This window comes from Eleutherodactylus coqui, chromosome 8 (genome assembly GCF_035609145.1).
Source record: "Eleutherodactylus coqui strain aEleCoq1 chromosome 8, aEleCoq1.hap1, whole genome shotgun sequence".
Classification (NCBI taxonomy): domain Eukaryota; kingdom Metazoa; phylum Chordata; class Amphibia; order Anura; family Eleutherodactylidae; genus Eleutherodactylus; species Eleutherodactylus coqui.
In genome coordinates, this window is record NC_089844.1 from 128,499,343 (window position 1) to 128,518,045 (window position 18,703).

The 18,703-nt window shown below is 45.7% G+C and overlaps 1 protein-coding gene across 2 annotated transcripts in view; it reads right to left on the minus strand.

The window, feature by feature from the left end:
* The window catches only part of TECPR1 (tectonin beta-propeller repeat containing 1), a 69,941-nt gene that overhangs the window by 19,837 nt on the left and 31,401 nt on the right, over positions 1-18,703 (minus strand). Inside the window, exons 13-18 of one of the 2 annotated variants that reach the window (XM_066576390.1) lie at positions 17,187-17,336; positions 13,920-14,077; positions 12,343-12,470; positions 11,708-11,810; positions 8,848-8,944; positions 6,213-6,292 (exon numbers count right to left, since the gene is read on the minus strand). In XM_066576390.1, coding sequence (XP_066432487.1) covers positions 6,213-6,292; positions 8,848-8,944; positions 11,708-11,810; positions 12,343-12,470; positions 13,920-14,077; positions 17,187-17,336 — 716 coding nt within the window. Of the gene's footprint in view, positions 1-6,212; positions 6,293-8,847; positions 8,945-11,707; positions 11,814-12,342; positions 12,471-13,919; positions 14,078-17,186; positions 17,337-18,703 lie in introns of both variants that reach the window. The other variant, XM_066576389.1, reaches the window with a different exon arrangement.

Sequence of the window (18,703 nt, forward strand, 5' to 3'; positions counted from 1 at the left end):
GAAGGGAGAAGGAGTAGGAGGGGTGCCATAGTTTTGCTACTTTCTTTGCTGCTGCAGGGGTGGGGTAAAGTCCCCTTGTGCAAGCACAGAGTTGTGACCGACTCCTGTTTTTTTGCGGGGTGGTTTTCCATTGCCTTTCCCAGTCATCTTTACCCCCCAGCAAGCTGGGTACTCATTTTACCGACGTAGGATGGATGGAAGGCCGAGTCAACCTTGAGCAGACTACCACAACCTTCAGGTCGTGAGCGAGAGCTTAGGACTGCATTCTGCTGCCTTAACACTCTGTGCCACACGAGGCTCTTACTGTGGCTGGTACTAATGGATAAAAGCGCTAGCTAATCTATTCCATCCAAGATGTTCAGTCTGCTAGTGCTAAGAACTCGTTTGGATATACCACTGCAAACAAGAAGCAGCAGCTGGTCACATAAGCACTATATAGGCCCACGTCAACTTTGGCTTCGCTGCAGCATAACTGTCCTTTGATATTTTACCTCTTGCTCCATGTTAGGCCGGTCTTACACAATCGGATTTTAATTGCCTCCGCAATGCAGATTAGTGCCATATGCAGGGTCACCGGCCAGGCTCACAGCCGGAATCCGTTGCAAGCCTCTCGCATGCAGAATCCGACCCGTTCCTGTGAGCCTGGCCTTAATGAGAAGCCACCAAATGACTAAACAACAATATAGTCTTCATTTCACTTCTGCAGATGTATTAACAAGTTCAATAAAAAAAACGATATATAACAAAAATCAATAGCAAAATATGTCTGTACTACAGTACAGTACTAGTGAATGGGGATCACAATGATGCAGATTGTCAAATTCGCACCAAGCCTTTTATGTTGTAGAACGGATACAGAATCACCCTTTGCAATGAAAAACAAGATTTTTGTAAGAACTTACCGTAAAATCTCTTTCTCATCATGTTCATTGGGGGACACACCTTTAACCTTAGGTATATAGCAACTGCTGATTGGAGGCGGACACCAAGCAGACAAACGAGTTGGCTCCTTCCCCTTGCTATATACCAGTGATGGTGAACCTTTTAGAGACCGAGTGCCCAAACTGCAACCCAAAATCCACTTATTTACCGGAAAGTGCCAACATGTCAGGGGCCGGGGCGTATCACGATGTATGATTTGACCCCCGTTCTAAAAAGGACCGGGCCGCTTCAAAATAGACAGTGGAAATGTTGCAGAATGTCCCTCAGCGGAAGATACTGTGGAAAAGTCATCCAAAAAGCAGTCAAAATCTGCACCCGGTCTATTTTGTAACAGCCCTGCCCATTTCCGCCGCATGTAAACATACCACAGCGGTAATAGTGCCCCCCCCAGCGATAATAGTGACATCCCACAGTGTAATAGTGACACCCCCCCCCCCCAGCGTCCCCCAGTATAATAGTGACTCCCTCCCAGTAGTAATATTAGTGACACCCCCCAGAGCGGCCCCCCAGCAGTAATAATAGTGACACCCCCCCCCCTAGCAGTAATAATAGTGACACCCCCCCCTAGCAGTAATAATAGTGACAACCCCCCCCCCCCCTAGCAGTAATAATAGTGACAACCCCCCCCAGCAGTAATAATAGTGACACCCCCCAGCGGTCCCCCAGCAGTAATAATGCCCCCCAGCGTTCCCCCAGCAGTAATAATGCCCCCCCCCTTCCCCAGCGGTCCCCCAGGAGTAATAATGCCCCCCCCCCTTCCCCAGCGGTCCCCCAGGAGTAATAATGCCCCCCCCCTTCCCCAGCAGTCCCCCAGCAATAGTAATGCCCTCACCAGTGGTTCCCCCAGCAGCAATAATGCACACACACACCCCCAGTGGTCCCCCCAGCAGTAATGCACCCCCCCCACCCCCAGCAGTCCCCCTTGCAGTAATAATGCACACCCCCCCCCCACCCCCAACAGTCCTCCAAGCAGTAATAATGCACCCCCCACCCCCAGCAGTAATAATGCCACAGTGTGCACCGTGATCAGCGCAGATAGCAGCACTGATGAGGGAATGCCTGCAGGAGAGCCGCAGCCCCTACCGGCATTCACTAATGTGGTGAGCGGCCAATGGTGATAGGTTCGCCACCACTACTATATACCCTCTGCAGGTACTCTGCTAATCAGTTTTGCACGCAAGCACTAGGAGCGCCCCAGTGGGGCTTGTTACGAAATGGTAGTGCCTAAAATAACTTAGGAGGGCACCAGTGTGACCATAGACAAACAAACAAACAAGGTGTTCCCTAATGAACATGACGAGAAAGATTTTACAGCAAGTTCTTACAAAAATCTAGTTTTCTCCTCTGTATTATTGGGGTACACAGCTTTGACCTTGGTACGTTCCAGAGCAGTACCCAAGGGGGTGGGAAAATATAAGAAGCTGCATGTGTAAAGAAGTGTAATCGGGTCTTTAACCGTGACTAGCGTTAATGGATGCCTAAGCATTCAGCATGCTTAGGGACGGAGCATAAAGGGACCTGAGAAACGGTCTCATCCACCCACTGGGAGAGAGGCCCCGACTAGTAGCTTCCGATGAGGCACCCGCTGCCCGCCTTAAAATAGGATATCCCTGGCATGGTAAACCTGTACTGCCACGAAGCGGAGCCAGTGCGAGAAGCCCATCACAGAAACTCAAAGACACAACTTGTGTTGTCGGGAGTAACCGCAGAGAGCCAAGGCGGCTGAAGAATGCCACTTGAGAGAGGTAATCTTGCGAAGTCAGACCGAGCCTACTTGTGTCTGGCGCGTCCTGTGGGACTAGTCGCTATTGTTCTTCATTGATGCGCATCAAGATACCACATAAGGTGAGGTAATATGCAACAGGTCGAAAATGACCCTCTCCTGATGACAAAGAACATTCCGCCCTATAGCGCCTCCTGCTCAGAAGGGCGATGCGTAGCCAAGGCGAGCTGGACGTGACGTCAGCACCAGCGGCAATGGAGCTGAAACTTCAAAGAGCTGGGGGCCTTCTATCTGACGACCTAGTTGAACGTCAGCGTCCGCTAAAATCCAGACTGTAAACACCCAGCTAGGCAGGCTGTCGTTAGACAGCACCGCTGTTGAAGGGTTAGAAGGAAGCAACCCAGGCGAATGCGTGGGAACTACTGCTACCAGAGAGAACGGGAGATGGAGACACATGGCTCAGAAATACCATTAGTATCAGCCCTCTGAGACTGACAATGGCCCCAGCCGCCACCTGCTGCATGAAGCCTATGGACTTTGAAGTCTAGGCTTGGCAAAGCCGGCTCTCTGGGATGTCAGTTAGGGGTGGCCCTTACCAAGTGGTCACCGAAACCGCATGACGCTAACCAGGCACCACAAAATTTGGCGTTACTGCAAGATTACACAAGTAAGTGAATCTCACTAGTCCCTTTGTGGGAAAAAAAAAAACGAGTCGGGAGGGGCGAGCGCTAAGAATTGATATATGGTATCACTGTCTCCTGCAAAAAGTAACGCCGGAGGAGATGGCACCGGAGGAACGCAGCGCGCTTCTGGATCCGTCTGGTTTAAGCGCTTTTGTCTCACGGACGGAGCTTTGTAAGGCGTAGTCTGAACGCTTTATAACGGAAGCAGACGTGTGAAAAGGCAAAAACTCTGACCACAAGCGGCTCTCAGCCAACTGGCTTCACAGTGCCCATGCAAAAGAGAGGACCTGGAGAATGGCATTTGCGTAATTGCTGAGGAACCCCAGCAAATGCTCTGCTGACGCAAATTCACCCGTATAAGGGGAGGCGCGTCGGCCATAGAGCGAATTGACTTTCGACAAAAAGAGGCACTAGAGGATGCATGACATGACGACTCTTCGGTTTAGCGAAGCAGTTGTCGGACAGGCTCCAAAGTTGGACCAGAACCCTACGCCTTGTACCTGTGTAGGAAGGATCCAAAAAAGAAACACTCTAGGAGCGAAGTTGGAGACTGCTCTGAATTACAGAGTATGCCTACGTCCATAGTCCAGCCATCCACAAAAGGGGAGAATTCGTGGCCCGTTCTGTAGCCAAATCAGGGATAGCCATAGCCAAAAGCCCTGTCTCAACAGATATTATTCATGCATCACAGACCACGAGTGACCCACATCCGCATGGCCACAGCTGACTGAGCACGCAGTTCCGGGTTTCCTAGAAAGCACTAGATGCCGCTTTTGGTTCCGAGGCGGCGAGAGGTATCGGACCCATAGTGGTTCAGCGTGTCATAGAGCTCACCGGAGGGGAGCCAGTAGACGGATCTACAGCCCACAAGCCCACTATACTTAGACAGAACAAGACTGTTCATAAGACGAGATATTCTTTGACTGACTGGACGTCAATCTAGTATTGTGTTGAGAGTGCAAAACGTATGCGACTGTGGCCCGGGCCCAGCCTGCGTCCCGTCCTATAAGCGGAGATCAACCTAAAGCTGCCTCAAAGGGAATTGCGGGCGGGCCACCATAGGAGGGCTAGCCGTTAGGTAGGGTTCACCCGTTCCGGAGCGGAGATGAGGAGCAATGCATCTGCAGAATTTCTGTGTCTAGCACTCTTTCAATATGAAAGGTACCACAGATCTCAGCAAGCCCGGAGAACTGCTAACAATTAGTCTGAACAATGTTGTCCGTCAGGCGAGAACTTCTTTGGCAGGATGAAAGTCTCGTACTGAAGCAAGAGCGCACATAGTATCCTACCCGGGCCCCCTATGTCCACGTGTCGTCCTGGATTCGGATACTGCACTAGGCTGCCTGCAGGGAACTGCAGGGGGATAAGCCGGGGAGCTACCAATAGGCAAGGCTCAACCCGCTACGGAGCGGGCCTAAGGAGTGATGAATCAAGAGAATCCCTGTGCCTAGTACACTTACCATGTGGAAGGTACCACAGGTCTCAGCAAGCCCAGAATCATGCTGAGGTTGATTGGGCAGGGAGGAGAAGAGTCTTTGGCTTAGGATTAGGGCCCATAGCATTCGGGAGTGGGTGGAGGACGAACTGTACAGAAGGCTGGGGCTTAATTAGCGCTACCTCCCATGAAGCAGTGCCCGTCACTGGCCCTTTTGCGACACCTAGGCTGCATCACCACATCAACGCTGCCTCCCGGTCCACACAGCGGCAAAACACAGAAATCTTGCTGCAAAATATCAAACTGTTCGGGTGCAAAAAAGCGCACATGGCACTGTTGCATGGCGGCAGATATCACAGGCCGCTGCTGCAATATAAACGTGCCGGACCACGGCAATATAATCGTGCCGGACCGCGGCAAAACAAACATGCCGCTTGTAATAACACATGGCAGCCATATCGGCTGCACCTCCCTTACGAAGTCCACAATGGCAGTGGCACCCTACTAGACTGTCGCGGCTGCAAAACCTACAGTAGGCCCGAAAACCATGGGCTAAATTTACAGCAGCGCCGCAGAGGTCCCCTACTTCCATGGGGGCCACTAAAAATGCCAAGGCAGTGCAGTGGAGATCAGGGCCTGGTAGGCCTGAAAAGCCGGGGCCCACAGTAACGGACGCTCGTGCAGCATGAAAGAAGATCAGCTGCATGGCAGCAGATAACAGCAGCCGCTGTCGCATGGCGGCCGATAAAGGCAGACGCCACAAAAGACCAACCGCCGCATAATCGTCCAAGAGAGCAGCCGCCGCATGGCGGCAAGTGAGAACAGCCGCCTGGTGGCAACACCAGTGTGTCCTTGTGTCCTGATACTGGGAGATGCTCCCTCATTTCCAGCAGTGAACCTTATCAGCTCCACAACCTCGACGAGGGGGAGTTCTCTGGGATGGGGAACCCTAAAGCTGGCAGGCAGCGATCTATTGCACAAGGGCATGATCGGGCCACCTTTTCTTCTTGGAGGAGGACAGACACTTGCCGTCCGCCCTCCTCATGGGGAACAGGTAGCGAGCTGCCTGGCCTGTCCCCACATCCATGTAGTCCCGAAGACCTTGATTGAAGAGGTCTGCCTCATACAGACACTAAGCTAAAAACTAAATTAGCCGAATACCTGCAGAGGTATATAGCAAGCAGGAGGAGCCAACTCTTTTGTCTGCTTAGTGTCCGCCTCCAATCAGCATTTGCTATATACCCAAGGTCAAAGCTGTGTCTCTCAATGATACGGACAAGAAAATGAGACATCCACAGCAAAAGCTGCATCTAACATCAATGGATTTTGCAGCATATTTGGAGCAAAATTTGCAGTGCTAAAAATTTCAGTCTCAGAACTTAGCCCTAAGCTATACCCACTGTTATTAAGGAGGAACCGCCGTACTTACGCTGGGAAGTCTGCTGCATACTGCCACCCTTCTTGATCAGTTCCTCCAAGGACATTAAAGTCTACAAACCAGTCAGTGACCTAGGAACAAAGCAAAAATCTAATTAGTAACAGGGTGGTAGCCATCCCTTACAATGTCAGACACTGCTTAGTGTATTTTCCAAGAAGTAAAGGCACATTACATAGTGACAAGACTAGAGCATTCTGCAACACTGTACTTGTGGCCTGCCTTACGGAGATTAGGCTACTACATAAGTGGTGGACAGTTTTGCTGCAGACGGAATATTGTAATTTCTCTTTTACATGGCTTTCACTTTCCAGATTCACATAGGAATTACTGAACTAATGTTTATAAACATTATAAAGTAGTTTACAAATAGATAGCATCTACATAAAAAGGATCAACAGGACAGCCTGTTATGAGAAGGAGTTAGACATACTCTACAACACCAGAAAAGTAGGACATTACTAATGAAGACTATTTAGAAAGCTGCTTAATATTGTATTTAGGAAGCAAATTGATAATAAAAAATTAAGTGCTAAAAAAGGTGTCCATATGCTTTAAAGGGTTTTTTGGATGTGGGTGTTGTGTAAAGATTGACACTCAGGCTTCATTGAGACACATGTAATGTAAATGTAGCTCTTTTACCAATTACCACACAACTATTTTCCCTCGCACATTGCAAAACGCTGCTATACTATTGTACCCACCACAAAGCAGTACAGTTTGGGGAACAGGCAAATACCCAAATTAGTCCGCAATAACGCACGGACATGGAATAAGCTAAATGTGCATGAGAGCGCCATCTAGTGAACAGAGAAAGGTCCTACGGATTCTCAAGCTGCTAAATTTACCAAATAGACAAGCACGTACGTCCTATGAAGGAGGAAGTTATTTGAAGGGGAAAGTTTAAAGAAACTCGCGGCTGTTTACATTAAAACAGACGCAGACAGAGTACGCCAGTGACATTTAGAATAAAATGAAGTGAAGCAACCAGGACGTTCTCCTGTTTGTTCTCTCCTCGTGTTACTAAGTACTGAACCTCCTCCTTCATAATTAATAGTGAGTGAAATGCTGCCAAAATAGTGTTCATGTTTACACACTGTTATGTGCTTGGATAAATGTAAACATTTACGTGTTTTATAGCGGATGCGCCATTAAGGCGTTCTACCCTTCTAAACAAACACTCCTTAACCGGTTTGCCACCGGGTGTCTATGAAGGGTGGAATTAGACACGGGACAACTGCAGGCTGAACGATCACACAAACAAGTGATCTTCGCTGCATATTTGGGGGGGGGGGGGGGGGGGTAATAGGCTGAGCTAGATGGACATGTCTTTTTTCGGTCTTACATACTATGTTACTCCGTCTCCATTAACTGGACTATCGCTCTATTGTGAAAGCACAGGGGCGATAAGTCTTGCAACGACTGTCGGGCGCTTATGTGTCTGACAATCGTACTGTGTAAAACTACTCTAAAGCCCCATTTACACGCAAAGATGATCGCTCAAAATTTGTTTCAAAAGATAGTTTGAGTAACAGTTTTGAGCGATCATTTTGTATAAGCTACTAATGGGCACTAATTGCCATTAGTAGCTTATTAACTTCATTTGCATGTATTTAGAGAGCAGACCACCTGCTGCTCTCTAAATAAATCTCCTTTGTTCTGCCACAGGCTGCACCCTGAATTCAATGTTATCAGCGCTCCCTGCGGAGAACTCACCATGCGATCCCTGCTATCTGGGACAATGGATTTTATGCTGACTTGAATTGACAGTGATGAACGAACAGTGAACGAAAGATGCACAATGGGAAAGCATTTACATGCAACGGCTATCACTCAAAAGCCATCGTTGGGTCAAATTTTGAGCGATAATCGTTGTGTGTAATGGGCCTTAACTCACGCTAGTAGAGCTACTTCTACGGTATGATGAAATTTTACTCCCATCCGCTCACCTTTATCATGAAGCATCTTCCCTGCCCCCACACATTATTAAAACTCTTAAATTGGATATTGTAATCCCGCTTAAAGCCACTGCTTGCAGAAATCACACTGCTCTGGGCTGATGGAAAGCAGTAAGGCAGCATCAATACCTGATGCCACTCTTAAAAGTGGAGAACTGACTATATAGAAATGGCCTGATATTATCTCCGGCTATGGGCTCTAAGCTGTGGCGCTGTAGCTGTTGAAAAACTACAACTCTCAGCAAGTGTTAACAGGCTGTCAGTGAATGCTGCAAGTGGTTTTAAAACAGCCGGAGGGGCTCGGCTTGGAGACCATAGGACTACGAGTAGAAAATGTGTCCCAATAGACAACTTAGCATGGTCATATAGATTTCATTGACACCAGAAGATCATCTAATACGTATGACGGCCCCCGGCTCTTTCCCAATAACAGATATTGAGGGAGATAAGGACAAGTCTGGTTTTGGACTGCCCAATATTTGTACTCTTGGGAGCCAAGCTATCTAAAATGTATGGGCAGCTTAATTGACAAAAGCAGGACATGCAAAAATATGGAAACCTGCTCCATCAAATGGTGTGAAAAGATGGATCCGATATCAAGACGTCTGGTAAGACTTTACATGGGGAACGCTCACCGGGGTAATTACTGGTATTAGTACTGAAAGTCTTACCCAGGACCACTGAGGCGATGGAGTTTTCATGTTGGTCTTTGTACACTCCTGTAATCCACTAGCATCACTCCACATGTATCTGTCGGTTAATAGTCCTCTGCAAGACAAGTTTACAATTAATCCAAACAATATTAATATTTTCTTCCTTTACAGACAGAAATTAAAGGTCCTCCTAGCTGCATCTTAATACACAATCTTAGTACTAGCCTCATCTCCTCTATGCATACTCCTATACGGCTATACCTTCCCTCCATTAATAATAATAATCTAATACTACTACTGCTTCTAATCTGTATTTATATAGCGCCACCATATTCTGCAGCACTTTACAAATCTGCGGCTACATGTACAGACAGAATCAGACATTACATACAGTATTAAACTAATGGACAACAGGGGGACCCACATTTTTGTATGTGCTACATAACAGTCCTATCCCACTAAGGCCTCCCTCCCACAGGGCGTTTGCAGAATCACAGCCCTTCATTGACTGTCTCAGCTTGCTGGCGCTGATTGTCTGAGACAGTCAATGAAAGGCTGTGATTGGGCATCGAGCCAGTGTCGAGAACCAATCACAGCAATCTATTGCTGGAGGCGGGACTCTCAAACCTGGCCTACGGCAATAGACTAGTCAGTGCAGTGGAAGCCCGGATCAGCGGCAGAGACCAGCGGCCGCGACCTGGACGGAAGCGGCTAGGTTAGTATTATTTTTTTTCTCTAGCTTGTGTGGCCTGGACTGATTTTCGGGGTAGGGCTTATATTGAAAGTCCTCCCCCCGAAAATCAGGGTGCGGTTAACGCTGCCAAAAACGCGGCACCAAGTGTTGCCACTTTTTTAGCAGTGCTGAAACAGCTGCCCCTTCATTTCAATGGGTGACACTGGGCTGAAAATGCCCAAAAATAGAACTTGCATCGCTGTCAAAGTGCAGCGTTAAATGACGCTGCGACTTCAGCCCTGCGTGAGCAGCCCCATTGAAATGGATGGGTGCGTTGTATAGCGTTTAGAGCAGCGCTGAAAATGCAGCGCTAAACGCTGCACAAAAACGCCCTGTTTGAGAGAGGCCTAAAGGTTTCCTTTTTAAATACTTGGATAGTATACAGGTTCATTTTACTGGCAGGGCAAGCCAACCAGGCTTGGATTGGCCACTTTACAAAATCCTAAGGACTTTGGAGGTTTGTCAACCCCCAACTTATATTATCTGGCTTCTCAGCTAGTGTTTGCATATTCGTGGCTAGAGTGATTGTAGCAATGCTGCCACTTTCCTCTAGGGTGCGCCGCATGGGTCATACGAGGGTCTTGCCAACACTTCGTTTCACTACAGAGCATCTAAGGATGCCCAGTAATACCTTTAAGAGGGGTGGATAGGGCAAGCTACTAGTTCACTTTCTACTAAAGCCCCATTATGGTTTAATCCCCAGTTCCTTCATCTCTACGTGTTTGACAGTGAAAGATATTGGGCGTCCATTGGGGTTAAGTATATGGAGCAGATCTGTCATGCACCCTTGGGTATTTCTTACCTTTGCTTACATTTTAGAGATACCCTTCAAGTACCTAATACAGGTTCACTATGCTGTGCAAGCGCAGTTTGGGTCCTTCCATGTTTGAATGAACACGTCAGGGTTGGAGAGCCTCCTTCGGACTCCAGACTTTACTAAACCCCTTACTAACATATATTCACTTTTGCAGCCCAGGACAGCTCAACCTTTAGTGAATTCATATCATAAATGGATCTTAGATATACGGAAGTTAACAGAGGTACATTGGGTGGAGGTATACGATAGCTACTTCCCTCAACAGTTGGCACTCGAGACATGTTAATACAATACAAAGGTCTCTCTAGATTATACTATACCCCTGAGATATTGAAAGCGTTCAAGCTGACTGATAATGATTTATGCTTTCGTTGTCAAGCGGCGCAAGGTACTTTGATGTCCACGGGCATAATTGAAGTGCGGAATCCGTGTGGGTTCGCAGTTGGACATTGAGGGTATGGGGGAGGCTGGTAAGTATTGAAGTCATATCTATGGACTCAAGAGACCCAAGTCATAGGAGACCATAACTATAATTTATGGGGCTCATAGGACATGACAGGTTCCCTTTAAAAGTAACTCTTCATGTAAGGTGCAGCACATTGCAGTCCAAAATATGTGTGTCAGTGCTGCCATCTAGTGTTCAAAACTTTTTGTATACCCAACAAAGAATACAGAGCAACAATGAAATACAGGTTCATTTTAGTGAACCTATGCCTAAAGGCCCATTTAAACACAACGCTAAATTATCGCTTAAAAGCCATCTTTTGAGCGATCATCGTTGCGTCTAAATGCGCGACCATTGTGCACTGTTCGTTCTTCGCTCACTTCTAGCCAGCTAGAAATAAGCTATGAGCCTGATCAGCATTGCACGCTGATAGCTCAGCGGGCAGTGCTGATAGCATTCTTTCAGCTGTAATCTAGCTGGCAGTTCCCAGCGGGACACCAGCTGAAAGCACTGAGAACAATGCAGCAGTTTGCATATTCAAAACAGCTGCTTTGTTCTCGGAGCTGTCGCTGTGGTTTCCCACTCCCCCTGCGTTAACTCATAAGTAGCTAATTAGTTACTTAGAGTTATGCAAAGAGGATTGCTCAAAACTGTGACTCAAACTGTCATTTGAGCGATGTTCAAGTGATCATCGCTCCGTGTAAAGGTAATATTAATCTGACGAAGCTGATTATAAGACAATTCCCTAAAACCGTTGCTTTGTAAGAAAGGCGATTTTGACAATACAGCAGTTTTTTTGCCAACTTCTCTGTTACTATATTATAAAGTAAGCATATATGTATTTATACACGTTAAGTCTGTTGCATTTAGATGAAGCACTCACGTGCTGCTGTATCCAGTGATCGGATTCCATCTCTGATTTTCATAGATGTACACACATTTAGTATCGGACTGGAAAAATATGTTATTTGTGCTGCGATCCATTCCTGCTAAAACGTGAAAATAAAGGATTCGGTTAGTAGGGAGAACATTATGGACATGACACTTAGTTAGTCGGATCTGGTTTGCACTATTTTTCATAAATGAGTAGCTTCTGCGACCTGTCTGCACATTTAGGTCCTAGACAGCAGTTGACATAACCAACCCAAGAAAAAGCCCAGTGATGGAATTACATAAGAGAAGCCATACTCCCCCCTCCCTGACTGCTGCTGTTTCACTGGTGCCCAGACCCCTGCTGGTCTTCACTTCTGGCTGGAGAGAGATGGCATCCCAACAATGAGTCATGTGACCGCTGCAGCTAATCACAAGCCAAAGTGAGAAGGCAATTATCTGCATGCGCTCTCATATCCCTGGTGTTAGTGACATCATCAATATCTCGCTAAACTTTCCTCCTACTCTGCCCCATACTCAACTTAATAGAGTGTGCTGCCTACAAGTGTATGAGGCTACTCAACAACATACATCACTCATCAGTAGGTTAGGAACTGGTCTTTCCACACAGAGCTGCATATATCATACCTTGCATAAATCCTCCACCATAGCCTCCAGTATATGCCCATGCTGTGAGATCATGACCGATGCCCCACACCACACCACAACTGCCGCTTTCCACTAACTTCAGGTGTCCCCCTATCTGATGCCAAAACCTGTAAAGAAAGTGAAAATGTATCTTACTCCAACATATGTACATATTAACAGGAACATTGGGTAATATTCACAAACATGTAACTGCAGAAATCAGTGCAGTGCAGAGGAAAAGGTCACACTGCTGCAACTTTTAGCTATAGTTATCCCCATAAGACTTCACCCATCCATTGTTGTAGATATGGGGATACAGTTGGGCGAAGTCCAATCATGGCATAGATTAGGAGTGAAACCACAGTCAATGAACTTACATTATTATCTATCTATATCTGGCTTTGAGTCTTCTGCAGCAGGACCAGAATTGGCAAGTGTGCCTTAACTAATTAGGATTGGCTCATGGGGCATCTTTTAAACAGTCTTGAACATCCATTTAACATTTTGTCCTTCAGACTCTCATCCTTATATCTATATACATCAATACTTGCCATCCCCTTCCTCTAATAGGTAAAGCCAAGTGATACAGTACATCCACACAGGTGACTACAAGGCCCATATTGAAGGTCCTTAAAGGGGTTGTCCCGCGCCGAAACGGGTTTTTTTTTTTTTTAACCCCCCCCCCCGTTCGGCGCGAGACAACCCCGATGCAGGGGTTAAAAAAACAACCCGCACAGCGCTTACCTGAATCCCGGCGGTCCGGCGTCTTCATACTCACCTGCTGAAGATGGCCGCCGGGATCCTCTGTCTCCATGGACCGCAGGGCTTCTGTGCGGTCCATTGCCGATTCCAGCCTCCTGATTGGCTGGAATCGGCACGTGACGGGGCGGAGCTACACGGAGCCCCATTCAGAAAAGAAGAAGACCCGGACTGCGCAAGCGCGGCTAATTTGGCCATCGGAGGGCGAAAATTAGTCGGCTCCATGGGAACGAGGACGCCAGCAACGGAGCAGGTAAGTATAAAACTTTTTATAACTTCTGTATGGCTCATAATTAATGCACAATGTACATTACAAAGTGCATTATTATGGCCATACAGAAGTGTATAGACCCACTTGCTGCCGCGGGACAACCCCTTTAACCCTTTCCAATCCACTGTCTGACGTCTAAAGAGATTCTGATTGAAGGCTGTACAGCTCCGATGTCGGAAGACATCCGGCAGGGTATTCTTACTATATATTTCTGGCCGCTCTGTTGTAGGGGGCCTCTCCAGCATGTCACATACCGCAGTACTGGCTCTAGCCAGCAGATGGCGCCATTGTAGAATGGCAGAAAGAGAAAGCCCCCTAGGAAACCCTGAATTCAAAATTGGATTACAAGGGGTTAATAGAAAAAAATAACCATTGTTCTTGAAGGAAATCAAACTTTAAGAAGAAATGTCTAAACTGAACAACACCCTTAAGTGCTCCAAACTGGGTGCAGTCTGGACACAGATCTGAAATCATGCACATTAGAAGAAGAGAATCATTAGCACATTAATTGTTAAAAGGTTGACAGTGATCCTATTGTAACACTTACATTTGGTCACATAATCGTGTGCTGGTCAGGAACTCCAAGTCCGATGATGGTTCACTTACAAAAATGTCACCTTTACAGGTGATGGACCATATTGCCTGGTGAGAAGGAGGACCTTGTACTTTTCTAATTTCACAGCAAGACCTACTTAAAACGCTGAGCTGTAAAATAAAAGAAGAATTGATGTGTGAAGGATATAGAAATCCAATCGTTATAGGGATTGTCCAAGATGATTTTTATAAAAAGGCAGTTTGTTCCCCAGATGTAGCGCCACTGTTGTCCGCAAGCTGTTCAGGGGAAATGGAGCAGAGCTGCAATACCAGACACTTGCCATGGAGAAGGGTGGCGCTGTTTGTGTAGAAAAAAAAAAAAAAATGCTGACCCTTTTTTCTAATCCTAAATATCTGATTGGGGGACAAATCTCGCGGATAGGTACGCAATTTTATCTACCCTCATGAATACAATTCGTAAGGGGAGATTTAAAAAAAAAAAAAAAAAAAAAAAGTTTTCTTTTAACACTTTTTAACTTTACATGATTACCGCTATGCAATGGCTAACAGTGATCACGTGACCGGGAGCCGCATACAGCGGTCCCTGGTGACAGCTACCTGCACTCTACTATCTTTTACAGCCGAGTGATTTTAAAATTTGCTGGGCTCTCCGGCTTACTGCGCGCCACATCAGCGCATACGCAGAAGCCCGCAGCAGGTCCAGATTGCCGTGGGATATCACAGAGGATGGAGGTGAGTATTTTCAGCTGCCCTCATGGATCTGATCCATGAGGGTAGCTAAAACCTTAACTGGATAACGGCGATGGTGGGCCCAGGGACCGGTGACATCTCCAGGCCTCCCGGCCTTCTGCGCATGAGGCTGACATTATTGACATCTGGCAAGCATGCGCAGAACACAGTCAACGGGGCCCAGAGGAGCAAATTGCAAATCGCCGCGGGAGATCGTGGAGGATCAGATACATGAGAGCAGCTGAAAAACTTTGTTAACTTTCATGCAATCGCCGCTATCCGTTGGATAATGGCGATCGCGTGACCAGGGGGGGTCGGATATCCCAAACCCCCATAACAGCTCCAGGTTGTTGGCTACCTCCAGCAGCCGGCATCAGTCTACAGCCCACGTGGCTTTAATCCCCCAGAGCTAGCATGTTTTTACGGCCCTGGGGATTAAAGCAGGACATAAAAACACTATGGGGTGGTCACTAAGGGGTTAATCATCTAATATGGAGCAGCCTAAAGATCTATATGTTCTGCAGGCAGATCACAGAATTTCTAAGCCAGGTAATGGAAATGCCGGTCCCACTCGACCCGAGCCTATGCTTATGGGGAATCCTAGATGAGGAGCACTGGCAATTTCATGACAGGGTACGTCTCACTAAAGTATTGTTCATGGCTTGCAAGACGATAGCTTTGAGATGGATGGATAGGCGGCACCCAACACTCTCAAAGTGTCAGAACATTGTTAATTCCACCTTATCATACGAAAAGATAGTCTATAAAAATAGAAAATACCCGGAAAAATGTATCAAGGTGCGGGGGAGATAGTTGCGTCTGATGAGCCACACCATCACGCAGGATCTGTTTCAAGGCATGATGATTAAAATTGTACCTAGGTCTGTCCAGTAAAATGGGCATCAACTGTTAAAATTCTAATGTTATGGAAACCTACTGTACCGGTGTATTGTATTTATATATCGGATGTGGATATTGTATCTCTGTAACTCCCCCTTAAATAACTTTGCATACATCATGAATTCAGATTAACTATATACTGAATTAAATATTGCTTGTTCAATAAAACGAGTAAAAAAAAAAGATATATTATTAATAACTTGAACATGTTGCCCAAAAAAGACTTTCTAAATCGTAAAGTCCTGTGATCACAGCAGCATTAGCACTGCTTCGAGAAGGCAGTCTCTCTTTCTCAGCAGTGTGAGAAGGAGTGGAAGGAAAAGGGGCAAGTGAAATAGGAGGAAGAGGCTTGCAAAAACAGAGACAATGACACTACTTGACTATATGAATACAACCTTGCTGTTACAAGAGAGGGCTGCAGCATAAATGGCTGAGCTTTAAAGGGAAAAGCTTCACAAAAGGTATTGTACATGAGGATCTAAAAACATGGTGGAGTTTTTATTCTTTACTGAAGCTAAACCCATAGAAAAAAAAAAGTGATTGTTAGGGCAAAAAGGTTATTTTCTGCATTTGATGGAGGGGCTATGGACCCTCTTGGTTAGGATTCCTTGGGCAATGCCTGACTGTTATGCCACTGATCTGCAAGTCCATCAGCTTTCTAAAATCTGTGGATTACTGCTGACACCAGTCTTTGAATGGGACAGTGACTATAGACGGTGATAAAAAATATCTGTGGTTTGGGGGATAGGCTGAAGTGGATTACAACTTTTCCTGGTAGCACATATCTGCTGTTGATAGCTACATGATAGACTTGGCCTGGATATCATCTGGGAGAGGTTTGTTGGATCACTGGTTAAGGTAAATTTAGATACAAAGATGATCACTCAAAAGATGGCTTTTGAGGGATCATTTTGCATAAACTACTACTTGGTACTAATGCCTATTAGTACCAATTAGTAGCATCTGAGCCTCAGGAAGCTGTATTCAGAGAACACACCACCCGCTGTTCCCCAATTACATTTCCTTTGTTCTGCCCAGGGGATGACAGCTGAGACAATGTAATCAGCTGTTATCAGCACTCCCCGGGCAGAACACAGCGTGCGGTCCATCTTATCAGCTGTTCTGCTGAATGATGGGTTTAATGCCGAACTGAGGTCCATCTTTCCGTAGAAAAGTGAAAGATTGGCACATTTACAGACAACGAATATCGCTCAAAAGACGGCTTTTGAGCGATAAGCGTTGTATCTAAATGGCCTTTATGTTGTCGGAGATGTTTACTGTGTTCTTTCTCTATATGAATTAATCTAAAATATTTTTTTTTAAATGGAATTTTTCAATGCAAGAGATTAAGGCTATCCAAATGCAACACTCTGTCCCAGCTCAATGGATAGTAAGGGGCTTGTGTCCAGTGGGCTCAGCTTACTCTCATTTTGCCCCTGAACATATGTCACCTACAATTAATTAATTCCCAATTGAACCAGAAGCAAATATGACAGCAATACTGTGTTAGGGACTACAATATTCTGAGTACCTCAAGAATGATTTTAACCCCATGCAGTTCTACAGTAAGTGCATGAGAGGTGACGCGATTATGACAACACAGGTTTTCTCCCTTTTACCTTGTGCTTACCCAGTCATGCATCTCCTGCTCCGTGGCAGCAGCCAGCCGAACCGGCCACCTCTGCTTTGTCTTCTCTGGAGTGTAAATGGCAAACGAGTGTTTAGCTTCATTGAGAACTGGCACTAGAATAGTGATTTCATTGAGAAATAAGTGCAAATACTGAAAAGGAAACACATAATGAGACACAATAAGTGCTGGGTACTAGGAAGGGATCACATATAGCCCTGTACACAGACGCTTGTATTCACCTATCTATGCTGGCTGCAGAAGAACGTGCTGCACGTTATCCTACCCTGAACACAGTAGGTAACCACAAGATACTACAATATAAAAATCGCATAAAATAAAGGAACGAAGAAGGTTTGTTTTAAAATCGCAACCGTTATAGGATTCATGTTGAGGGGACAAATATAAAAATCGGTCAATGTGAAATGTGATACTTACTAGGTTTCAAAAGTCTTAAAGGTATATGAACAAATAGTGGACATTTCTGTTATTGACTGAGAAATGGTAGGGTAAAAAAAAAAAAAAAAAACAGGAAAAAAAGGCCGTATTTTTTTTTTATAGCTAAACACACACAGTCAAAATTAAAATACGGCCTTTTTCCTGTGTTTTTTTTTTGTTTTGTTTTTTTTAAATCGCTAAAATTAAAATACGGCCTTTTTTCCTATTAAAAAAAAACACACGAAAAAACGCCGTATTTTAATTGAAAAAGCTTAAAGTGGTTTTCCCACTAGAAAAAAAAAAATAAAAAAATTCAGCAGCTAGATACTGTATAAAATTACTAAAAAAAAAAAAAAAAAAAAAAGACATGCTACTCACTTGGCTTCAGCCCCCCAGGACACAACTGAGTGGCTCGCCCTGCCGGTATGTAAGTTGGGCGGACGTTAGGCAACCATCACAGCCAATCAGAAGAAGCAGCGTCTCCAGCCACACTCCTGGCATCAGCGCTCACACCTTGGGTGCCATGATGACAGGAGTTTGGGACGGTGACACTGCAGCCTCTGATTGGCTGCAGCAGTCACATGACTTCTGCGGATGTACATACTGACAGACGGAGTGGCCCACAGCTGTGTTCGGTTCTATTTTTATTTTATGCTGCGCCCAGCTGATTTTTTTTTTCTTATAGTGGGAAACCCCTTTAATGTTTGTCCATGCATAAGATATGCTTTGAGAGGTTGTAACTAAAAACTAGTAATGATAAAGAACCCACATTGAAAACTTTTTATAGAGTTTAAAGTGGATGTCTATTTGAATTATAGAAGTTGGTTGAAATTCATGTAAAATTAATTTCTTCATAGAAACCTTATAGCACAAAGCTCTAAATCCCCTTACAAGATTTACAAGATAAGAGGACAGCTGCCTGCAGCCACCACTAGTGGGAGCCCTGGAGCTTCCTGCAGACTGGGATACACTGAACCCAATAATACACAGCATGCAGTAAACTCCTTCAGATAGGCAACTGCAGGTCAGCAGAACTTTATCTAGTAATCCCTTACCAGCCAAACCTATTTATTGGCTTTTTA